Genomic DNA, 26,028 nt, shown 5'->3' on the forward strand with positions numbered 1-26,028 from the left:
AAATGACAAAGCAGGGCACAAGACTGCCCCTTAATGGTGGCAATTCCTAAAATTGAACCAGTAAGTACATTTTTCATTTACTTGTGCCTATGCCACCAGGAAATTTTCAGATTTTTAAAAATGACTATTCCTGACTATTTTTGTACTATACAGTATATAATAATATATTTTATTACGCCACATTAGCATGTTCAGAGGGGACTCACCAAGCTTCACAGTTTGGTATTGTTTCCATCTTGTTGTCCTGTGATATCCTCTTCTTCCTACGCCTCCTCCTCTCATCTTCATTCCTGATGGTAAGACTGACATGATAAGACGGCTTTCAGACAGGAAACACACACACACACACACGCACACCCCCCCCCCCCCCCCCCCACACACACACACACGCACACCCACAAGAAAACCCCCACACATTGATGACAGAACTTTAAACACACACGGATGTTACTACACCATGCACTGACAACACCCCACCAGTGTTAACAGCAGGGTGTGTGTGAGAGAACCTTCCACAGAAAAAAAAAACAAATGACGAAAAACACAGCTAAAAGGAACGCACAACACAGGTGTCCACCTTCTTATCCACAATGTTGAATTAGTGTAACTAGTAGACATTTACGTTTTTTTTTCAGCTAGGGTTTCAAACTAGGGTTAGGGTTTCCAGCTAGGGTTTAAAATTAGGGTTAGGGTTTCAAACTAGGGTTAGGGTTTCCAGCTAGGGTTTCAAACTAGGGTTAGGGTTTCAAACAAGGGTTAGGGTTTCCAGCTAGGGTTTTCAGTTAGGGTTTCCAGCAAGGGTTTTCAGTTAGGGTTTCAAACTAGGGTTAGGGTTTCAAACTAGGGTTAGGGTTTCCACATAGGGTTTCAAATTAGGGTTAGGGTTTCCAGCTAGGGTTAGGGTTTCCACATAGGGTTTCAAACTAGGGTTAGGTTTTCCAGCTAGGGTTTAAAATTAGGGTTAGGGTTTCCAGCTAGGGTTTCAAACTAGGGTTAGGGTTTTCAGCTAGGGTTTCAAACTAGGGTTAGGGGTTCCAGCTAGGGTTTCAAACTAGGGTTAGGGTTTCCAAATAGGGTTTCAAACTAGGGTTAGGTTTTCCAGCTAGGGTTTTCAGTTAGGGTTTCAAACTAGGGTTAGGGGTTCCAGCTAGGGTTTACAGCTAGGGTTTCAAACTAGGGTTAGGGTTTCAAGCTAGGGTTTAAAATTAGGGTTAGGGTTTCCAGCTAGGGTTTCAAACTAGGGTTAGGGTTTCCATATAGGGTTTCAAACTAGGGTTAGGGTTTCCACATAGGGTTTCAAATTAGGGTTAGGGTTTCCAGCTAGGGTTTAAAATTAGGGTTAGGGTTTCCAGCTAGGGTTTCAAACTAGGGTTAGGGTTTCAAACAAGGGTTAGGGTTTTCAGCTAGGGTTTCAAACTAGGGTTAGGGTTTCCACATAAGGTTTCAAATTAGGGTTAGGGTTTCCAGCTAGGGTTTCAAACTAGGGTTAGGGGTTCCAGCTAGGGTTTACAGCTAGGGTTTAAAATTAGGGTTAGGGTTTCCAGCTAGGGTTTCAAACTAGGGTTAGGGTTTCCAGCTAGGGTTTCAAACTAGGGTTAGGGTTTCCAAATAGGGTTTCAAACTAGGGTTAGGTTTTCCAGCTAGGGTTTTCAGTTAGGGGTTCAAACTAGGGTTAGGGTTTCCAGCTAGGGTTTTCAGTTAGGGTTTCAAACTAGGGTTAGGGTTTCCAGCTAGGGGTTCAAACTAGGGTTAGGGTTTCCAGCTAGGGTTTAAAATTAGGGTTAGGGTTTCAAACTAGGGTTAGGGTTTCCAGCTAGGGTTTCAAACTAGGGTTAGGGTTTCCAGCTAGGGTTTTCAGTTAGGGTTTCCAGCTAGGGTTTCAAACTAGGGTTAGGGTTTCCAGCTAGGGTTAGGGTTTCCAGCTAGGGTTTCAAACTAGGGTTAGGGTTTTCAGCTAGGGTTAGGGTTTCCACATAGGGTTTCAAATTAGGGTTAGGGTTTCCAGCTAGGGTTTCAAATTAGGGTTAGGGTTTCCAGCTAGGGTTTTCAGTTAGGGTTTCCAGCAAGGGTTTCCAGCTAGGGTTTCAAATTAGGGTTAGGGTTTCCAGCTAGGGTTTCAAACTAGGGTTAGGGTTTCCAAATAGGGTTTCAAACTAGGGTTAGGTTTTCCAGCTAGGGTTTTCAGTTAGGGGTTCAAACTAGGGTTAGGGTTTCCAGCTAGGGTTTTCAGTTAGGGTTTCAAACTAGGGTTAGGGTTTCCAGCTAGGGGTTCAAACTAGGGTTAGGGTTTCCAGCTAGGGTTTAAAATTAGGGTTAGGGTTTCAAACTAGGGTTAGGGTTTCCAGCTAGGGTTTCAAACTAGGGTTAGGGTTTCCAGCTAGGGTTTTCAGTTAGGGTTTCCAGCTAGGGTTTCAAACTAGGGTTAGGGTTTCCAGCTAGGGTTAGGGTTTCCAGCTAGGGTTTCAAACTAGGGTTAGGGTTTTCAGCTAGGGTTAGGGTTTCCACATAGGGTTTCAAATTAGGGTTAGGGTTTCCAGCTAGGGTTTCAAATTAGGGTTAGGGTTTCCAGCTAGGGTTTTCAGTTAGGGTTTCCAGCAAGGGTTTCCAGCTAGGGTTTCAAATTAGGGTTAGGGTTTTCAGCTAGGGTTAGGGTTTCCACATAGGGTTTCAAATTAGGGTTAGGGTTTCCAGCTAGGGTTTCAAACTAGGGTTAGGGTTTCAAACTAGGGTTAGGGTTTCCACATAGGGTTTCAAATTAGGGTTAGGGTTTCCAGCTAGGGTTAGGGTTTCCACATAGGGTTTCAAACTAGGGTTAGGTTTTCCAGCTAGGGTTTAAAATTAGGGTTAGGGTTTCAAACTAGGGTTTCAAACTAGGGTTAGGGTTTCAAACTAGGGTTAGGGTTTCCACATAGGGTTTCAAATTAGGGTTAGGGTTTCCAGCTAGGGTTTCAAACTAGGGTTAGGGTTTTCAGCTAGGGTTTCAAACTAGGGTTAGGGGTTCCAGCTAGGGTTTACAGCTAGGGTTTCAAACTAGGGTTAGGGTTTCAAGCTAGGGTTTAAAATTAGGGTTAGGGTTTCCAGCTAGGGTTTCAAACTAGGGTTAGGGTTTCCATATAGGGTTTCAAACTAGGGTTAGGGTTTCCATATAGGGTTTCAAACTAGGGTTAGGGTTTCCACATAGGGTTTCAAATTAGGGTTAGGGTTTCCATATAGGGTTTCAAACTAGGGTTAGGGTTTCCACATAGGGTTTCAAATTAGGGTTAGGGTTTCCAGCTAGGGTTTAAAATTAGGGTTAGGGTTTCCAGCTAGGGTTTCAAACTAGGGTTAGGGTTTCAAACAAGGGTTAGGGTTTTCAGCTAGGGTTTCAAACTAGGGTTAGGGTTTCCACATAGGGTTTCAAATTAGGGTTAGGGTTTCCAGCTAGGGTTTCAAACTAGGGTTAGGGGTTCCAGCTAGGGTTTACAGCTAGGGTTTCAAACTAGGGTTAGGGTTGCAAGCTAGGGTTTAAAATTAGGGTTAGGGTTTCCAGCTAGGGTTTCAAACTAGGGTTAGGGTTTCCAGCTAGGGTTTCAAACTAGGGTTAGGGTTTCCAAATAGGGTTTCAAACTAGGGTTAGGTTTTCCAGCTAGGGTTTTCAGTTAGGGTTTCAAACTAGGGTTAGGGTTTCCAGCTAGGGTTTTCAGTTAGGGTTTCAAACTAGGGTTAGGGTTTCCAGCTAGGGTTTCAAACTAGGGTTAGGGTTTCCAGCTAGGGTTTAAAATTAGGGTTAGGGTTTCAAACTAGGGTTAGGGTTTCCAGCTAGGGTTTCAAACTAGGGTTAGGGTTTCCAGCTAGGGTTTTCAGTTAGGGTTTCCAGCTAGGGTTTCAAACTAGGGTTAGGGTTTCCAGCTAGGGTTAGGGTTTCCAGCTAGGGTTTCAAATTAGGGTTAGGGTTTCCAGCTAGGGTTTCAAATTAGGGTTAGGGTTTCCAGCTAGGGTTCTCAGTTAGGGTTTCCAGCAAGGGTTTCCAGCTAGGGTTTCAAATTAGGGTTAGGGTTTTCAGCTAGGGTTAGGGTTTCCACATAGGGTTTCAAATTAGGGTTAGGGTTTCCAGCTAGGGTTAGGGTTTCCACATAGGGTTTCAAACTAGTGTTAGGGTTTCCAAATAGGGTTTCAAACTAGGGTTAGGTTTTCCAGCTAGGGTTTTCAGTTAGGGTTTCAAACTAGGGTTAGGGTTTCCAGCTAGGGTTTTCAGTTAGGGTTTCAAACTAGGGTTAGGGTTTCCAGCTAGGGTTTCAAACTAGGGTTAGGATTTCCAGCTAGGGTTTAAAATTAGGGTTAGGGTTTCAAACTAGGGTTAGGGTTTCCAGCTAGGGTTTCAAACTAGGGTTAGGGTTTCCAGCTAGGGTTTTCAGTTAGGGTTTCCAGCTAGGGTTTCAAACTAGGGTTAGGGTTTCCAGCTAGGGTTAGGGTTTCCAGCTAGGGTTTCAAATTAGGGTTAGGGTTTCCAGCTAGGGTTTCAAATTAGGGTTAGGGTTTCCAGCTAGGGTTCTCAGTTAGGGTTTCCAGCAAGGGTTTCCAGCTAGGGTTTCAAATTAGGGTTAGGGTTTTCAGCTAGGGTTAGGGTTTCCACATAGGGTTTCAAATTAGGGTTAGGGTTTCCAGCTAGGGTTTCAAACTAGGGTTAGGGTTTCAAACTAGGGTTAGGGTTTCCACATAGGGTTTCAAATTAGGGTTAGGGTTTCCAGCTAGGGTTAGGGTTTCCACATAGGGTTTCAAACTAGGGTTAGGGTTTCCAAATAGGGTTTCAAACTAGGGTTAGGTTTTCCAGCTAGGGTTTTCAGTTAGGGTTTCAAACTAGGGTTAGGGTTTCCAGCTAGGGTTTTCAGTTAGGGTTTCAAACTAGGGTTAGGGTTTCCAGCTAGGGTTTCAAACTAGGGTTAGGGTTTCCAGCTAGGGTTTAAAATTAGGGTTAGGGTTTCAAACTAGGGTTAGGGTTTCCAGCTAGGGTTTCAAACTAGGGTTAGGGTTTCCAGCTAGGGTTTTCAGTTAGGGTTTCCAGCTAGGGTTTCAAACTAGGGTTAGGGTTTCCAGCTAGGGTTTCAAACTAGGGTTAGGGTTTTCAGCTAGGGTTTCAAACTAGGGTTAGGGGTTCCAGCTAGGGTTTACAGCTAGGGTTTCAAACTAGGGTTAGGGTTTCAAGCTAGGGTTTAAAATTAGGGTTAGGGTTTCCAGCTAGGGTTTCAAACTAGGGTTAGGGTTTCCATATAGGGTTTCAAACTAGGGTTAGGGTTTCCACATAGGGTTTCAAATTAGGGTTAGGGTTTCCATATAGGGTTTCAAACTAGGGTTAGGGTTTCCACATAGGGTTTCAAATTAGGGTTAGGGTTTCCAGCTAGGGTTTAAAATTAGGGTTAGGGTTTCCAGCTAGGGTTTCAAACTAGGGTTAGGGTTTCAAACAAGGGTTAGGGTTTTCAGCTAGGGTTTCAAACTAGGGTTAGGGTTTCCACATAGGGTTTCAAATTAGGGTTAGGGTTTCCAGCTAGGGTTTCAAACTAGGGTTAGGGGTTCCAGCTAGGGTTTACAGCTAGGGTTTCAAACTAGGGTTAGGGTTTCAAGCTAGGGTTTAAAATTAGGGTTAGGGTTTCCAGCTAGGGTTTCAAACTAGGGTTAGGGTTTCCAGCTAGGGTTTTCAGTTAGGGTTTCCAGCTAGGGTTTCAAACTAGGGTTAGGGTTTCCAGCTAGGGTTAGGGTTTCCAGCTAGGGTTTCAAATTAGGGTTAGGGTTTCCAGCTAGGGTTTCAAATTAGGGTTAGGGTTTCCAGCTAGGGTTTTCAGTTAGGGTTTCCAGCAAGGGTTTCCAGCTAGGGTTTCAAATTAGGGTTAGGGTTTTCAGCTAGGGTTAGGGTTTCCACATAGGGTTTCAAATTAGGGTTAGGGTTTCCAGCTAGGGTTTCAAACTAGGGTTAGGGTTTCAAACTAGGGTTAGGGTTTCCACATAGGGTTTCAAATTAGGGTTAGGGTTTCCAGCTAGGGTTAGGGTTTCCACATAGGGTTTCAAACTAGGGTTAGGTTTTCCAGCTAGGGTTTAAAATTAGGGTTAGGGTTTCAAACTAGGGTTTCAAACTAGGGTTAGGGTTTCAAACTAGGGTTAGGGTTTCCACATAGGGTTTCAAATTAGGGTTAGGGTTTCCAGCTAGGGTTTCAAACTAGGGTTAGGGTTTTCAGCTAGGGTTTTAAACTAGGGTTAGGGGTTCCAGCTAGGGTTTACAGCTAGGGTTTCAAACTAGGGTTAGGGTTTCAAGCTAGGGTTTAAAATTAGGGTTAGGGTTTCCAGCTAGGGTTTCAAACTAGGGTTAGGGTTTCCATATAGGGTTTCAAACTAGGGTTAGGGTTGCCACATAGGGTTTCAAATTAGGGTTAGGGTTTCCAGCTAGGGTTTAAAATTAGGGTTAGGGTTTCAAACTAGGGTTTCAAACTAGGGTTAGGGTTTCCAGCTAGGGTTTCAAACTAGGGTTAGGGTTTCAAACAAGGGTTAGGGTTTTCAGCTAGGGTTTCAAACTAGGGTTAGGGTTTCCACATAGGGTTTCAAATTAGGGTTAGGGTTTCCAGCTAGGGTTTTCAGTTAGGGTTTCAAACTAGGGTTAGGGTTTCAAACAAGGGTTAGGGTTTCCACATAGGGTTTCAAATTAGGGTTAGGGTTTCCAGCTAGGGTTTCAAACTAGGGTTAGGGGTTCCAGCTAGGGTTTACAGCTAGGGTTTCAAACTAGGGTTAGGGTTTCAAGCTAGGGTTTAAAATTAGGGTTAGGGTTTCCAGCTAGGGTTTCAAACTAGGGTTAGGGTTTCCATATAGGGTTTCAAACTAGGGTTAGGGTTTCCAGCTAGGGTTTCAAACTAGGGTTAGGGTTTCCAGCTAGGGTTTCAAACTAGGGTTAGGGTTTCCAGCTAGGGTTTAAAATTAGGGTTAGGGTTTCCACATAGGGTTTCAAACTAGGGTTAGGGTTTCCATATAGGGTTTCAAACTAGGGTTAGGGTTTCCAGCTAGGGTTTCAAACTAGGGTTAGGGTTTCCAGCTAGGGTTTCAAACTAGGGTTAGGGTTCCCAGCTAGGGTTTCAAACTAGGGTTAGGGGTTCCAGCTAGGGTTTACAGCTAGGGTTTCAAACTAGGGTTAGGGTTTCCAGCTAGGGTTTCAAACTACGGTTAGGGTTTCCAGCTAGGGTTTCAAACTAGGGTTAGGTTTTCCAGCTAGGGTTTTCAGTTAGGGTTTCAAACTAGGGTTAGGGTTTCAAACTAGGGTTAGGGTTTCCACATAGGGTTTCAAATTAGGGTTAGGGTTTCCAGCTAGGGTTTCAAACTAGGGTTAGGGTTTCCAGCTAGGGTTTCAAACTAGGGTTAGGGTTTCCAGCTAGGGTTTAAAATTAGGGTTAGGGTTTCAAACTAGGGTTTCAAACTAGGGTTAGGGTTTCCAGCTAGGGTTTCAAACTAGGGTTAGGGTTTCAAACTCGGGTTAGGGTTTCCACATAGGGTTTCAAATTAGGGTTAGGTTTTCCAGCTAGGGTTTCAAACTAGGGTTAGGGTTTCCAGCTAGGGTTTCAAACTAGGGTTAGGGTTTCCAGCTAGGGTTTAAAATTAGGGTTAGGGTTTCCAGCTAGGGTCCAACCATGAAAACACTTCTCTCGTGACCAACAACAAGCCTCGGTGTTAATCAAAGTGAGAGGTTTTATTCTTCTTCTTAATTGAGCTCTTATTATTAAAAAGTATATTTAATATTATTGTAAGCTCCTGTAACAAAATGCACAGTTTGAACATAAGCTTTGCTTGGAGAGGAATTCCACCCAAACATATATTTTTCCAGGATATGTTCTATGCAGGCTCACAAGGGTTAATATTGCCTTTTGTGGAATATGTGTTAAGCAGCAAAATTTCGCTCACTGAGGGGGTGGCCATCTGGTCACTTCTGTCGACTGAAGATGACAATGAAGTTGCTCAGGGCTTTGATCATGGCTCAGCTTCAGAAAACAGGTGAGCCGTCATCTTCGATGTCATCTTCAGTCAACAGAAGTGACAAAATGGCCGACCTCTGAGATGGCTAAAAGTGGGTGCATTTTGCTGCTTAACTTACATTCCACAAACGCAATATTAATCAGAATGCCGTACTTCGACTAGTGGGCCTGCATAAAACGGATTCTGTAAAAAAAAAAAAGCTTATTAAATATATTAATCAATTAATATATCAATATATTAAATATTTTTTTCAAGAATATGTTCCCAGCAGGCCCACTAATTGAAACACGGCATTCTGATTAATTTAGAGTTTGTGGAATATAAGTTAAGCAGCAAAATGCACTCGTTTTTAGCCATCTGTGACGGCGGCCATTTTGTCTTCTGTCGATTGAAAATGACATCACAAAAGCTCACAATGACCAATCACGGCTCAGATTCAGAAAACAGGCCAGGCATGAGCAGTTGTGATGTCATTTTCAGTCGACAGACGACAAAATGGCCGACGTCACAGATGGCTAAAAACAAGTGCATTAACACTTATTCCACAATTGAATTCAAGTTAAATACAACTAAACTGAACTTCGGCTGCGATTCTTTTACGGTCCACTAGAGGGAGCACGCTTTGCCGTTCTTTGCGTGTCATTGAGTTAAACAATAAAACACCAATGTTCAAAATTCATTCAGTCACATATGTCTGATTGGTTCATAAAAAAATGCTGTGTACATTTTTGTGTCCTACCATGAGCAGCTGCAACAGCAGCACCAGCAGAAGCAGCAGGCGCTCGGCCGCTGGGAATTCTGGGTCGTGTTCAGGCCTTGAACCGCTGGCCCACTCAGCGGCGAGGTTTCGCTGCGACCCAACCCCATGGCCAGCTCACCCTCTCGCTCGGCCGGGACCGGACCTGTGTACTACACAAACAGAGACCTTGTCATACATTCGGACTTACGAACATCCAGCTTTCCAATACAAGCATGTTAAGTGATGTTAGCTTTCCCTTACATTCCGTAAACACTCTCTGTACTCATGCGTCTTGTCCTTAATGTTCCATTTGTTTTTTGATGCTTGTTACGGCAATACTAGTCTGTCTCACACTACCTGAGATACATTTCTTGTGTGTTTACATACCTAGCCAATAAAGACAATTCTGATTCTGACACAAAATTGGAAGATTCTGCACTTTCTCGAATAGTGGCCACTACTCTCATACCATGAATAACATGGTGTTGGATCAAATATAAGAAATATTAACTGTAGAACACCAGAGGAAATGCTAGGGAAGATTGGAGACATGTTGCGAAGAGGAAGTGAGAGAAAGACAGTGTGATGAATCATGTGATTGAGCTGTGATCGCACACAAGTGAACACGCGCATACAGACACACATAGAAAAGTTGAAGGGTTTTTCTGCTTATGTTTGACTCTTTTGTGTGTGTGTGTGTGTGTGTTCGTGGTGGGCGTGCGTTTGTGGTTAGCAGTCGGTTTAGGGTGATAACGCAGAGAAAGTGGACTTAATAAGATCCATTTCCCAAATTTTAAGTTAAGTGACTCAAAATGAAATGGCTTTCAGTGAGGAAAGAACTACATTGCTTTTCTGTCCATGTTTTGTGGAGTGACCAAATGTGTGTGCGTCTAACAGGATTTGCTTTCGCTAAATAATCTGATTAAGTGTGATTACATTAGAAAGACTTTGTAATCACACACGTTCGAGCACACAGCCACCCACTCAAAAAATATGGGTTCAACTTCATTGCTATCAAGATTTTTGACACACCCAGAACCTGTTGGAGCCTATTTTGTGCATGCACACACGATAGTAGATGTGGCAAATTTCGGTCCAGATTAAAAACCCTGTCACAGTTTATCTTTAGCCACAGCTGCTTCTACTCATGAAGCTCGTTTACCTGCCAGTTGAGTAGATGTACCTGTGTCTAAAGCCAAACTATGGCATATTTTTTTTTTCTGGACCTGGCTTTGCCACCTCTGCGTGATAGTCTTTATATCATTGCCTCACAATAAATTCTAATAGCTGACATGTCTTTTTATTGCATCTAGATGTGGCATGATCTCGAACTTGCTGAATAATCGGTGACACAGTAGGGCATGTGTTCAGTACAGGGGTAAAAAAAAATATCTGAAACTGCAGTGCAACTATTTGGGAACTGATAAACACGATAGCACGAGTGGTTCCAAACCTTTTCTATTTATGGATGTTAGCGGTCACTGTACTGAATGGGACCTTCAAAGCAACATTTTTTTTTTCTTCACCCTTCCCAGATATTGCCTCGGGACAATCCTGTCTGAGAAGTCTTGAGACAAATCCATTGACTTCACGTGACTTGGCGTGTGCTCTGACCTGCAGGTCTGTTGATTATGGGTTCAAAATCATGCGGCCAAGTCGTCATTAAAGGTCAGATATATAAATATACCACTAGAGGGCGCCCTCGTATCACTGGTGGTACTAGCACCACACTTTGAGGACCGCTGATCTAGGGTGAACGGAATGGCGTTCAGAGAGCTAAAGCCAAAGTTTACATTACACACTTTTTATTTTGGCCGACTAAATCTCCTGCAGTTTCCGTCATCTCTAATCTTATGGTATTTCGTCAGCTAAAAATAGACTAAAACGACAACAATTTGGATGGCAAAAAATATACGATATAATACAATACAATGTTATTTTTATAGCGCATTTCATTTCAACAGCTGGAGCTGTAACAAAGCACTTTACAAACAATACAATAAATTTAAAAAAAAAACAATAAAAGGCTGTGATACACGTATTAATAAATATAGATATAAATAAATAATATATAAAATATAAACACAAATATAAATAAGTAAAGCCAATATATTAACATAAAACACTATACACAATTGACACCGGGAAAGAGCCGAAAATTTCAGGTGTGATCAAAAGCCAGAGAAAAGAAATGTGTCTTCAACCAGGTTTTAAAATCGAAAATCGAATCGAGGCTTCAGTGAATCGTTACATCCGTAATTGAAACTATTTTTTCTTGCAACACTTAAATTCAGTAAAAGACTACTGCTTCACCAAATGCATTGTCTCTTATTATACAGTATTATTGTTTTTGCAATAAAATGTTAAAAGTGCTTGAAAAGGAGATTCAATGTGAGGCAAATCACCATCGCAACAGACCGTCAATTGTGGAGTAAAGAATGATTATTCTATAGTTTTACATCTTCAAATTAACTGCTGTTGACTAATTTTTCCATCTGTATAACAGCAAAGAATGTCAAAATGTTAATTATAACTTCGAGACTCCACAATAAACCGAATATCTAATGATGCATGTGCAAATGTGTATTTAAAAGTCATTATTTCATTCATTGCTTGTTTGTGCTGCGATTGGCTGGCATCCAGCCCAGGATGTACCCCGCCTCTGGCCCGAAGTCACCTAGGATCGGCTCTAGCACACCCGCGACTCGACTGAGGATAAGCGGTCAAGAAAATCAATGGATGGATGGCATTCGTACCTTTTTGTGGTCACAGGTCAGAGAAGTTATTGTTTCCCAACTTCCCAAATGTTTTTCTGCCCCGTTCCTCACAGCTTGACACACACACACACACACAGACACACAAGGTAGGTCTTTAGTAATTAAGTTCATTTAAAATATTAATTTCACTTATTAGTGGTGGTTAATCTTCCTGCTTGCCTGCCAACAAGCATCTGCACAAGTGTGTTTCAGTCTCAATGGGTGGGAGGGACAGAGGTTGTCAGTTGCCAAATCAAGGAGAAAGTAGGAAGGAAACAGATTTGTCGCATTTCGTTGTCATGACTGTAGATACGTACGTCAATAGATATGTTATCATTTCCAGTGACATCAAAATGTAAAAAAAAAAAAAAAAATCCCAAGAGTTGCTCACAAAACATCAGAGGGTGGAAAAAAAAATCCCAAGAGTTGCTCACAAAACTTCAGAGGGTGAAAAACAGTTTAACATACAGGCTGGAATTTTTATGTTTAAACAAAGGTAGGTATACACCGTATGATTTTAGAAGTGGTAGATTTTAACGCAAACTTCAGTTTGAGATTTTATCACCTGTAGTACACGCATCCTATGGACCGACTGAGGGACACAGCTGTCCTGTTGGTGTTGGGTTGGGTACCTTTCACATTTAAATTGGTGCAATACCGATTCCTGGTACCTGCAAATCTGATAATGGTACTCAACAATACCAATTTTTGGTACTTTTGTGTGTGTTTGTGGTAAAAAATGTTAAGTTATTTAATCATTTAACAACTTTGACAAACAGGTGCTCCAGCACCTGAGCTTATATTGTGCAATACTCAACATTCCCCACTGCTGTTAGTCTAGTTTTATTTTTATCCAATGCTGTTCCTTATATTTCCCTGCAGCACTGCAGCAATGTCACTTACTTTATTTTTCCTCTGTACTATGTACAGGCTAAATTGAGTGTTTCTTCATACTTTATATGTATGTTGGTGTGTATATGCATGTATATATACATATAGTTACTGCATATATTTACATAGGTTTGATTCTGAATGTTTGCCGTTAATGTTATACATTAATGGCCACATATGCCGCCGTCTCTGTGTGACCTATATCTTTGCTGCTGTAACACTGAAAATGTCCCCACTGTGGGATCAATAAAGGCCTTCTTATTCTTATTATTCTTAAAACCAAATATGCAAAACAGAGTTAAATAAAAATAAATCAGTGTCACTTTTCACAAATAATAACAAAGCATAAATAATACAAACAAGAAATAAAGTATTACAAATTACAAAGTATAGTAATCGTAGTAGTGTTTACTATCTTCATTCCTTGTGCAGTTGTTTTTCAAGAACACTAAGGGCCTACCGCTGAGTACCAGTATCGATTCGCAGGTACCAGGATTCGGTATTATACGAGTTGAAATGTGAGAGGCACCCATTCCTACAAAGCTAGCTAGCTAAACGCAGGCTGTAATGGTAGAAATGAAAGTAATTCTCAAGGTGGGGAATCAAGCGAGACCCAAGTTTTTCATTCACTGGGTAAAATTTTAGGCATGTCCCAAAAAATTGGAAAACTGAAATGGTGAAAAGTAGTTCAAAAGTATAGCTACATAATTCTCAGTTTTGTAAGCTTTATGTTAGCTACCAACAACGTGTTTAAAAACAAATCCCTGGACTCACTTGACAGGGTCTTTAATTTTTATTCAAAAAAATGTTTCTTTTGTCTAAAGGAAAAAAAAATATTCATGGCTGTACTTGTTCACATTTCAGTGGTTTTCTTGGCCCTCGCTCAAACCCTCCACAGGTGCCTTCCAGTGGTTCAGACCCCCGGTTTAGTTGAGGAACATGGGCAAAAACCTGCCCAAACATGTTGAACATTGCATTACATCTACTTTACACCCACCTTTAAAAGTTTCCTGTACACAAGCACACACACACACACACACACACACGTATACTAATTATTACATACAAACTCAAATAAACCTAAACTAAAACCATCCCACAGGTACAGCTATAGTAGACTTACAGAATCTTTACATGTGTGCAACCAAAAAAGTTGTCCTCCTTTTGTTCTACGTAGGCTACAGTTGGCATTGTTGTCAAAACGATTCTCCTTCACATGCACAGATATTCAGAAACGGCGAATGTGTATGACAGGCCAGTAGTTGCTGATGTCAGCTAAACAAAGATGACACACATGCATGCAAACTAACTGCTGACCATACCAATCGTTTTCATACTAGTCATATTAGTCTTCTTCAGACCTCTTTTCAAATGTGTTTGAATGGCACTTTTAATACCGCAACCTTCCACCATCCGTCTAGGTTACTGTACTTTCGAAAACGAAATAACTAAAACTAAAATTGGAAAAACATGATCATGAACGAAATGAAATAAAAATAAAAATGCTTAAGAACAAACAACATTAACTGAAACTACATTTTACATTTATAAACTAAAACTAACAGTCGTTTGAGATGTTTGCGTTGTACTATCGTTATTACACAATAGTAATGACTTTTTTTTAAAAATCTTGCATACGACATATACTCCATCCATTTAAAAAAAAATAGTACTAAAACGAATCATAACTAAACTAAAATGAAGCATTTTTGGAGAAAAAAACGACAACAAAAAACAAATCTGCTCTAAAACTAACTGAATGTAAAAAACAAAAGTCAAAATTAAACAAAAACTAACTACAGGGTTAACAAAAAATCCATTATATCCCAGTTGTATGCAGAGTGCCAGTTAGCCCCCAAAAAACATTTCAGCTTCATTTCTGCATTCATTGTAGAAATACAAAAACAAATAATGGTCAAATGTGATTAAGGGAAATTCTTAGAATGAAATCAAATAAGGCAATGAGATCACTTGGCTTGCTAAAACTCGCGTTCGCTGACACTTAAAGATGGAGGGGGGAAAAAAAAAATCATACCGATAATTTTTTTAACAACAAATGGGAGATAATCTTTGCAGTGCACCTGTGTCAGCATGCATGCTGACACTAAGAGTAAGCATTCAATCAGCGCGAGAATGACGCCGTTCTGGACCAAAGTCAGCCAGAACCTAAAGTGTTACACTTGTACAAATACGAACAGGAGAGCTCACCAAAGAGAAGACGAGTCAATGTTGACCATGGAACCAAAAAACAAACATCTTCTTCGCCAAACTAGCAAGGCTTCCAACAGTCAGCATGTCTTCATTGAGCGATGGAGGAAGGGAAGTAGTGAAAAAGTGTTGAGGGTTAACAGACAGGAAATAGAGTCGGGGGGGGGGGGAGGTTGTACAGAGGATGGCGTTGATTGTGACACTTTTGGTTTTGCTGTGAAACTTGATGAATCAGACACGGCATTTGCACCCCGACAACTCCAGCTAATACAAGTCTCGACTTGTTCCTCGCTCTTTTGAAACATCTCAAAGCTTATTTGAGACAAACTCACACTGCAGGCATCATGATGACATTAAAAAAATCGGCCCAGTTCAGCACAGTATAGTTTGCAAAGATGAAGCCTGTTGTGAATTTTTTTTTTTTTTTTTTGCAGTCAGGTTGACCATCACCTAAACAGCATGACATCATAACATGGCGATTCATTGTAAAGCATCAATCAGCTGAACAAAAGACGAAGGCCACAGATAAAAAATCTGGCAAGTGTTTTTGGAGCTAAAACTAAGGGATGGATTCAATAGAGCATAGCACAACCCCGCTATTCGAGGGGGTAAGGGTCAGAGAAAGGGATTTTTCTTCCAAATGGAAGTATAGAGATGAATATGAAGTATCCATTTCTTTAATCTTGGAAAGATTATGTCAAGGTGTGTCTTTACATATTTTTTTTCAAGTATATGTTCTACGCAAGCCCACAAGTTGAAACAGGGCATTCTGATAAATACTGTATTGTGTTTGTGGAATCACTGTTAATTCACTTGTTTTTAGCCATCTCTGGGAGCGGCCATTTTGTCTTCTGTCGACTGAAAATGACATCACAGCTACTCACAACGACCAACCACGGCTTAGATTCAGAAAACAGGTCAGCCGTGATTGGTCGTTATGAGCAGTTGTGATGACAAAATGGCCGCCCCCCAGAGATGGCTAAAAAAGAGTTCATTTTGCTGCTTAACTTGTATTCCACAAACGCAAAATTAATCAGAATGCCCTGTTTCAATTAGTGGGCCTGCTGGGAACATATTCTTGAAAAAAATATGTTTGGGTTGACTTCCGCTTTAAGTTTCATTGTTTTTCCTTGTGCTCCTTGGTCTGTGTGTCTGTCTCATTAGGTTATTGAGTAAAACCTGTGCTTGTCATTCCAGTCCCTGGTGTTAGCCAATCAGCTCCCTCCAACCCTTTGCGTCTCGTCCAGGTATTCCTCATTGTTTTCGTCAATTTGTTTGTATTTAGTTCACGGCTTTCGTTCAGTTCTTGTCAGTTGTTGACTTTTTCCTTGTGTTCCTTTGTCTTTCTGTCTGTCTCATTTAGGTTATTGAGCCCACCTGTGCTTGTCATCCCAATGCCTGGTGTTAGCCAATCAGCTCCCTCCAACCCTTTGCGTCTGGTCCAGGTGTTCGTCACTGTCTCATCTTTATTTAGTTCCCCGCTTTCTTTCTTTGTTGGTTTGTTGTAATTAGTCAAAGTTAAAGTTTGGTTTCTTTTGATCCTTGTTGCTTTGGAATTATAGCAGTGCCCTGTTTGCCTTTTTTTCCCATTTAATTAAATACTTAAAACAATGTTTTTATCATTTTAATGATCTGTTGTACTGAATAGGCTTTTAATATTTACAAAAACAATTACTACACTTTACTATTTACTATAATAAAAGGTTGTGTACATAAAGTCCTTACATTATTTCAGTGAAATTCATGTAAATGGTATTCTTATATTCTGTAAAGCTTCATTAAATACACTTTGATGTTGCATTAATAATTTATTTGGACTTCATGGAATTTCAATTCTATTTTCAATGTCAATTGTAATTCTTCTTTGAGTTGAGATGGCAAACAGGCCACCTCAATTCAAATTCAAGAACTGAATTGGAATTTATGGGTCATTCTCACTACAATTCAGAAGAAGCACAAAAAAATGAAATTGTTTTGTTTTTGTTTTAGCTAATAGCTGAAGATAGGTTCCACATACAAAAAGTGAATAGGTGGATTTTGATTTATGAATTTTCACATTCATTTTGTTGCGGTTCTTATCTCATTGTTCATTAAAAATGAGTTACACTTAACCGTCATGATATATAGCTCGCACTATGTTGTTTAATATAAACTGGTTTGAATTTATTGGTGGATCAGTTATTATATTGATGGATATAATGGTATTTTAACCCCACAATATGCAACTGTAGAATCACTTGAAATTGCCATAAAAATATTACATTTTTCACATGTGCAGTCTATTATGTGGACTGTGAAGAAACACTACATTCTACTTGAAAAGTGTGCACGTAGCAGCAAATTCATTTATTTATTTCCATCACACTGCCATGAGAGATCTGCAGGGTTGCTGCAGGAAAATATAAAATTGTATTTAATCTGTGTGAAAATTATTATTTATTAATTACAAAATATATCTTTGTTCATCTACTGTATCTATGCCAGTGACATATAGTGACAAGCAGAACTATTAAATGCTCTTCCATTAGATGGCAGTAGTACAACAAACCTGTGTATCCATTTGTTGCCATTTGTACAACAGAATAAGCCACGGCTTCCTGCGAGTGTACCATCTTTGTGTTTCATTACATTGGCCCACACTCAACAAGTTTTTCATTTGATTGTAAATGTGATGTGATCACCTTTATTTCTTGACTTTTTATGACAGTTTTGTTTGGTGGTGCCATGAGATTTTTGTGATGCAAAACAGGTTCCTTGGCCCAACAAAGGAAACACTGGCAATACTGTGGAAGTTGTGCAAATTACATCCCCCCCTACTTCATTTTGCTTGCCTGCCTTTGGTATGATGGTTAAAATGCCAGTGCGACCAAATGTCAGAACAAATACACTGTGTACTTTTGTTTGGACAAAACTGTCTACCATCCACGTACTGTAACATGTTGAGTGCTACCCTTAAAGTGGGAAGTCAACCCAAATATATTTTTTTCAAGATTATGTTCTAAGCAGGCCCACTACTTGAACAACGACATTATGATTAATATTGCATTAATAGAATATATCAAAATCCACCCATTTTCACCATCTCAGGGGGGCAGCCATTTTGTCACTTCTGTCGACTGAAAATGACATCAATGTTGTTCAGGGCTCAGGTAACAACGAATCACAGCTCCCCTGTTTTCCAAAGCTGAGCCAGGATTGGTCGTCATCTGAGCCCTGCGCAACTTTGATGTCATGTTCAGTTGACAGAAGTGACAAAATGGCTTCCCCCTGAGATAGCTAAAAACGGGTGGATTAACCCTTTATTCCACAAACGCAATATTTATCAGAATGCCTTGTTTCAAATAGTGAGCCTGCATAGAGCATATACTTGAAAAAAATGTTTGGGTTCGCACTTGGATCTGGCAGAAGTGGTCCACAAAGTAGTATAGTGAAGCACAAACAGTAACCAGACTTAAAACTGAACGGTTCTGATTGACGGGTTTGTAAACTGAAAATGGTTGCAGCATATATAAAGTACTTGGTAGTGCATGCATTTACACAGTACAGTTCCTGAACATCCACATGGAACGACCCAACTTTGGCCTAAAGGCGATTTTGTTCCAGACCGCCTTACTGTCTCTAATCACATCTTTATCTAATTATTTCACCTCACTAAAAGCACTCATAAGCCCCGCCCATGTTGAGTCGCCCCGTATAGCATCTTTGAAAACATTTCTGTGTACTGTGTATCGTCTTGTGACATAATCTGTCATACTTATGAGCCGCAAACGGAGAGCATGGAAAAAGAAATCAGTTCATGCAAATTTGGCTTCTGCATGTTATAGTTTTTAAAGGCAGTCAATGCTTTCACTGCTTTAGCGTTAGAGTTCGTTGGAGATGCAGCAATTAATCTATTAATTGATCAATTATTGTGATGGTGAATTATTGTGTATGGGGAGAACATGCAAACTCCACATAGGAAGGCCGGGGCCGGAATTGCTGCGTTTTGTAGCTGCATTGTTCGGTGCTGAACTTTGTGTCAGGCACCTTGTTGGGCAGCTATAGGTCCTCTGGAAGATGTTTTTTGTTGTTGTTTTTTTTAATTCCATATTGGTCCTCAGGAGATGTATGGAGGTATAGTTTACTTTTTACACTGATGCTTGTCTGGGTTTATGATGAAGGTATAAGACAGAAACATACCAAGCAGTAAAAAGCACATTTGAGGTAAACATACTCTTGAGTTTAGTACTACTACTATTATTATCAATTAATAATTATCAGAGCTGGGCATTCCGTCTATGTGACGGGCCGGTCCGTCTATCCGCTTACGACGGACGCCCGTTTTGCTGACTGTTGACGAATGACGGGTAAAATTATGAAATAGGCGGATTAAGCATAGTCGAAAGCCCATGTATTTAATCCGTCTTTCGTCTGTTGTCTGTCTTTAGTCTACTTTTCGCGGTGAGGCTTCGATGGCCGCGGCGAGCACGGCGAGGAAACAATAGTGAGTTGTTGTTGCTTGTGGGACATATTTGAGTGACGGACCACGCTGTGAAAGCAGTGAGTCACTCTTTCCGTTCAAATATCGGACAGCTTTTGGGTCCCCAAGCAAAAACAACTCACTATTGTTCCTCGTCGCCCGTAGCGCTTTTTGTGTGCACCGAGTACCACAATATGGATATGTTGTAGTGTGTCTTCAATGCGCGTTCCGCTCGTATGGCTGGAATCTGGAAATGTAGCTTTGTGCCTTCGAGCAGCTTGTCTGACTGAGAACGCTAATGTCGACACGCTGCTTATATAGAGGTCTTCCCTGCCCTTCTTGTTTCTGATTGGTGGCCCTCGTCGGAGAATCAAGCATCCAATCAGTGCGCTGATGGGGGAGGGCCCCCGCACACAGGGCGCAATGATTGGATGGTCGTTTTTTTTTGTTTTTTTTCACTGACGGAAGCCCGTTTAAAATCAGAGGCAGACCACCCTATAGGCGGGTACTATTTTTTCCCCCTGGAAAAAAAGGTGAATGACAGACGACGGAAGGGGTACCCATGCTGCAGACGGATGACGAATAACGAACGCTCCATTTTTAGTAAAATGCCCAGCTCTGATATAATTATTACTCAAAATCCAATAATACGTGTAAAATGGTGAGTGGACTTTTACTCACTAGTGAAAGCTCTTTAACAGTCTTCTCATTCACCTACTGATGAGATGACACAGCATCAGGAGAAACTAGGGGATCAGTATCTTGCTTAGGGACACAATGACATGGTCACAAGGGCTGAGGTGTGAACTCACAACCTTTAGGTTGGAAATCGACCACTCTACCACCTTGGCCATGCGGCACAGATAAGCTGATGCGTTGCGTCATTATATTGCAGTAAATACAAATACAATACAAATGTAACTAATATAAACTACTCAATTTATGTATTTCATAGCTTTTTAATTAAGATACTCTTTCCCCCAAATATTTTACTTTTTATTTTATTTTACAAATATAATATTTACCCAATGAAAGTGGCTGTAAATCACTACCCTATAGAGGTTATTTTTTGCAGTTTACATTTATTGAGTAGATTCTATAGTTGTTGTTTTTTTTACCATGTAGACATATTTTGCTGTATTTTTCTAGGTAATGCTTGTCACTGATGATAACAGGCGGTGTAGGAATCACAAAAAATAAATAAATAAAAAATAAATAGTAAAATAATCAGGTACATTTTACAAGATTTTCACAAGTAACATTTACCACCCTCCAAAATCGTTCTTTACAGTGTGGAAACGTATGACAAGGCATGGTGATATTGTGTTATGATTGTGTGGATTAGTCATACCCACGGATAACACCACATTAAGCGCTGTGCCATACCACATGGTGGTGTTTCTTCCTTTTTTTTTCTCCCAACATGTAATTCGTATTAAAACAGTGAATTTCTACTGGAAAATAAAAATGTAAGAATAGACTTATACACTGATAAAGCACTCTTTTCCACCAAATCTGTCTGCCGCAAATTAAATCTGGGTCGCTGCAGTAGTTGGGTGTATGTATAGAGAGATATACAGTAGCTAGAAATGTCTAGAACACTGACTTGTCCAATAAGAAATGAAGCTTACACAAGGAAGGGTGCTACAAAAAAGTGCAAATCAAGTCATTGAAAAGAAAGAAAATGGTTACCAGCATGTCCGTCATGTCGTGAGGGCGGCCGGTGGGGCAGCGTGCGAGTCGTCAGCGATGTTAGCAGGCCGGGCACATGCATGTCATCCCCCTTTTGGTCTCGAACCTCTTCTTTATAAATTCACACCCACGCACACCACACACAAAAATGTAAGGATGTTAAAGCATGCATTGATGTGAATGGATATGGGAGTGTAAAATTAGACAGAACGAAAGTTACAGTAACATTAGTTGACAAACATGGCACCCACAAAATGCAACAAAAACACACGCACACACCAACAGAGAGAAAGGGCAAAGTGAGCTTGAGTAAAATCATTCCCTATCTACTGTATACTTCATATTAAAGTTTTGAATCCCATTATAAATACAAACAAGTTGACCACTGTTGATAGTGTGTTAAAACAAAAACAATTATACAATCTAGTAGTAACTGTGACAACAAGTGATGACCCGTATTATGACGCTTGACTTTTATTGTGAGTACACTTACTTCAATTAACGTGGATAGTGTTTCTTTTTTTGGTCGAGATTTTTCTTCTACGCAACTTTTGGAGGTTAATCCTTCTTTTGGAATAAGTCTCATGAAGTAAAATGACGTCTTGTTTGATGTCAGTTACAACTCCTCTCATCTCATCTATCAATCTATCAATCTATCTATCTATCTACAGTATTTCCGCAGCATGGTGCACAATTTGCATTTTTATATATATATTTTATATATTTTTATATATTTTTGGGCGTATTTGGTGTTGGAGTAATCCGAAAGGAATTGAAATTAATCAAGTTACATTAATTCACTGTATTTGGATTACATTACTAACTACATTTTTTAACAGGTAACTGTATCGGAATACATTTTCAAAATAACCCTCCCAATGCCGAGCATATGGCACAATTTCATCGGATGCAGTTCAAGAGCGGCATCAACAATTGTGCCTTTAGAAGAATAATATTGGTCGGTTTTGATTATCGCGGTCAAAGAGCTATAAATGTCAAAATACCTTAATCGTCGTGGTTGTAATTTGAACCTAATACCAGGAGCTGTTTCTTATATTGTGTAGACAATATTTTGCTAAATAAGAGTCAAAATATTAAGCGTACAAAAGCTTGTAGATGCAGTGTTGTTCAACAGCATCTTTCCAGTGGTGATAGTGATACCCTTCACTTTTCTTGGAATTTGCCCTCAAGTGATTACCTCGCCTTCCACGCCGAGAGCATGCGGCCAAGATTAGTGGAATATTTGTCACTCATCAAGTCCATTAGTTGACACAAAAATAAAAACCAATGCTGGAACATGTTGTTGTGGAAAATCACATGTGATTAATTGTAACTAGATGCCCCTGTCCTAAAGATCTGAGAAAAAAAAAATGGCTGCCATGCTTGTTTAACATGATGGTCTGGTCTTGTTATCATTACTGTACTGTACATAGGCTATGCAAAATCCAATCTAAAACTATTATGCACTGTAATGTACTGAAATGAACAGACTTCTTCCAGGGAGTTATGCTATTGTCACTATTTGTTTGTTGCCATTTCTAAGCAGGATTGCTCAAAAACTATTTCAAAAATGTACCTTCTGGAATAGACAAATAGCCAATATGTGAAGATGTCAGTGCGAGCTTCTGGTGTGACGTTACGTATAACACACAGACATTGTGTCTTTTCTTTCAGTGCAACACTTGTTGTCCCGACATTCACAGACATCGTCGCAGCTCTGTTACAGCTTGTATATTACCACTGATGGTGGAATATTTGGGACCTACCCCTATTCCGACTCACTGCTGTTTATGCAGAATAGAGAACAGACTGTGTAAAACCAATGAAGGAGTTACTGATAAAGACACCTGCAACCAGGACATTCATGACGTGTAACTCTGCCTGGCTAACAGACCTGACCTGAAGAATTCTTGGGAGTGCAAAGGCACAACGATACAACTCATGATGGTCACAGCAGAATGAAGTCTTAGATCTACAAAACCGCTTCGTCTGTCAATTTTCAGAAAAATGCATCCAAACTAATTACGAGAAGCCTCATCATGCAGCAAGATATGGACCCAAAACACACTGCCAACACAACAAATGACTTAATCGGGGGTGGCGGAACACTGGCCAAGTCAATCACCAGACCGTAACCCAATAGAGCCTGCATTTTACCCGCTGAAGAGAAGGTTGAAGGGAGAAACACTCAGAAAGAAACTAGAACTGAGAGAGGCTTGCAGTCAAGACCTGGACAATAATTTCAGATGAAGAATGCAAAAGTGTGGTGAAGTCAGTGGGTCGCAGGCTTGATGCACTTATTGCAAGGAGGGCTTGTGCCAGTACTTTGGCTCGCATGAAAAGTGTGTGGCTTCTAACAAAAGGTGCTCTAACCTGAGTTGTTCAACACATTTAGATGTAAATACCATGAAATAAAAGCTGGAATTCGAAACTGTTGTGTGATGTTCATCTTGTAATCGAAAGCCAAATGTCTTCAGTATACAACAAAAACAGAGGCATTGAGCTTGCTGTTCTGATACTTTTGGAGGGGAATGTATGTGGTGCACATTAAAATGACAATCTATCTAGGCGTGTTAACATTAAATCACTATTTACATTCACACAAAAAAAACATGTCCATATTTATTTTTCTGTATTTTTAATGGTTACAAACCAGTAACTCTTATTAGCCGTTCATAGGACTCCCAAATTATTACCAGGGCAAATTCCCCTCTTTCTCCCACCCTGCAGGAAATAAGATTGTTGCTAACATGACAACCAGAGTTGGCCTTTGACGCTATTATTATTATTTTTTTTAAATAGTTGCTAGAATGGTCACTAAGTACAGCGACAATACCTTTAAGTTGGCAACAATGAGGAAAAGTCGCTGCTCTTGTTCGCTTGCACTGCTGTCACACACATATAAAAATAAAGCAGTACATACTTGACATTTTATTTTGACTTTATAAAGGCTGCAAGGGCCAGAGACTGTGCACGGGGAAAAAATAACACTAAACAACAACCTATGCTGCTCCATTGGGTTAGGGTTAGGGTTAGTTAATTGTTAGGTTAGGTTAATTGTTATGTGCACCCCTGTCCATTTTCATGACAATGCTCGAAATAGGCGGTTTCACATTGCAGTTTGTCAGCAAGTCAAAATACGTATTCGGCGCCTCAATCAAACACATTGAAAGGCAAAACTGGGAAGCGGCGGCAGTCCTTCATACCAATTGAGGAAGACAGCCTGTTGAAGCATATTACCGTGGTGTACAAATGAAGTGTTGATGGTCAACTGCAATGCGCAATTGAAATTAGCCTTCGCAGCTACGAGCTGCCAGCTTCATCAATGCACAAGCCGCTAATTACACTGTGGGTATGTAAGCCGACTGTATGAGCGCAGGGCCGTAGCTAGTCATTTGGAACCCAAGGTAAACACAACCATTGCCCCCACCACCACACACGCACTTAAGTTACATTTTGAAAAATGATGAGTTACGTTTGTAATTTAGGCCACTTTGTCCTGCTTGTGAAATCAGTTATCATTTTCTGACATCCAAAGTTAGCCTACTAATATTTACCACCAAAGAATTTTAGTGGATACTGAGCTACGTTAATAAAATAAAAACGGTTGGTTACAGGGGCGGAGCCAGTCTGGTTGGCACGCCCAGGCCCAACCCGATTGACAGACTGCCCACCAAGTGAGATTCATGAAAAAAAATATTTAAATGATTATTAAATTATTTTTTTAATACTATCACTGGTTGATTATATAAAAAAGGAAATCAATTGCTTGTTATTAAGTGAAATGTATTTTATGTAAGTAAAAACATGGATCAAATACACAGTTACAAAAATTGCTCCTCAAAGAAAAACAGTTATTTTGAGCCTTGCATGATGACTGAGCGATTCAGATGAGGACACCAAAAGCACTTTATTCTGATATTCACCCTAGAGGTGTCATTTGTTCTGTGCCTTTCAGACAGAACTTGTCGAAGCGGGACGATGGCTTGTCTGCACTGCGCGTTCACGCAGATTAGTGTTACTGCTTTGAGCGTTTAGACAATTTGTAGCAAAACGTTGTGTGGTCACAGCTGCCAGATCCTGCTGAATGTTTCCGCTCTTTTATGCCTCTGATTTCATGTCCGAAGTGGCAAATTTACTGGTTAACTTCAACCCCGCACTCCGCATCGCCGCCATAGGACAGCAGGCTGAGAAAAAGCAGCGACGAACCAAATCTTGAAGCTTTGACTTCACAGCTCCAAAAATACAGGAACTCTACTTGTGATGTCTCAAAGTCTACAATGGAGACATTTTGATTTGTGTGGGTGAGTAAGATGGAGTAGGACAGACAAAAGGAATACAAAAGTGAAGTGGAAAAGGCAAAGACAGATGTGGCAAGAGCCGGAAGGAGGGGACGCCGACATCTTGAGAAAAAGAGGAAGCAGTGAGTGACTGGCACAATGAAGAAAGATTCAGGAACAGGAAGTGTGTACCAACAGGAAGCGGGAAAAGAAAAAAAATACTTGTGGATTAATGAACACAACAAGTCTGAGTTGTGCTTCCAATTTTAGTTCACAGGTCCAGATCTGTGGTGACGGATCGGAACTGTCTGATCATTTCAGTTTTTATACGCAAGCATTGCAACACGACTGTACAGTAACAGCAGCATTAGCTGTGATGCTAGTAATACAACAAGAAATGCATTCATACTGGAGTATAAATGGCTAATTTAGCCTACAAATTTTGACTCGATTCAGAAAAAATACATTCTTAACAGTTCATTATCCAATCGTTTGAAGACACATTTCTATTCTCTGGCTTTTGATCCGGCCTGAGACTGAAAACATTTTCGTCTGTTTTCCGGTGTGTGTTTTGTGTTAATTTATTGATTTCACTTGTCGTATTATGGCTATTTTGTTGTTGTATGTAAAGTGCTTTGTTACAGCTGTAGCTGTTATGAAATGCGCTATATAAATAAAATTGTATTGTATTGTATTGTATTGTATTGTAAGCAGTAGTAGTAGTAGCAGTTTTTAAATCTAATACAAAACACAAAATCTGCCCAATTTTTCATTTTATATTTTTGGCTCAAATAAAAAAAAACAGGTAAAAGCACTGAATCGCATTGTAATATTTAATTGGTTGGATTTCCATTACCAGGAAGTTTGGTAACAAGCCTCAGTAAAGCCAGTTAGCTTTTCAGCGGTCACAATCAGTCAAGACAACGATGACCATGAAATGATCCATCAGCCATGTTATAACTTGGAGGAATATGTGTTGGTTAGAGGAACAATGCATTTGACTGCTAAGGAAGAAGAATG

At 40.3% G+C, this 26,028-nt stretch overlaps 1 protein-coding gene across 3 annotated transcripts in view; it reads right to left on the minus strand.

Annotated features, from left to right (window-relative positions):
* The window catches only part of LOC147153181 (regulator of G protein signaling 20-like), a 45,732-nt gene that overhangs the window by 9,810 nt on the left and 9,894 nt on the right, over positions 1-26,028 (minus strand). The window contains exons 1-3 of one of the 3 annotated variants that reach the window (XM_086025376.1): positions 11,479-11,853; positions 8,723-8,892; positions 207-302 (exon numbers count right to left, since the gene is read on the minus strand). In XM_086025376.1, coding sequence (XP_085881502.1) covers positions 207-302; positions 8,723-8,892; positions 11,479-11,610 — 398 coding nt within the window. In that variant the 5' untranslated portion in view covers positions 11,611-11,853. Of the gene's footprint in view, positions 1-206; positions 303-8,722; positions 8,893-11,478; positions 11,854-26,028 lie in introns of those variants that run through there. The other 2 variants (XM_086025385.1, XM_086025394.1) reach the window with 2 other exon arrangements.

This window comes from Filicampus tigris, chromosome 1 (genome assembly GCF_054856515.1).
Source record: "Filicampus tigris isolate MCC_2025a chromosome 1, RoL_Ftig_1.0, whole genome shotgun sequence".
In the NCBI taxonomy this organism is placed as follows: Eukaryota; Metazoa; Chordata; class Actinopteri; order Syngnathiformes; family Syngnathidae; genus Filicampus; species Filicampus tigris.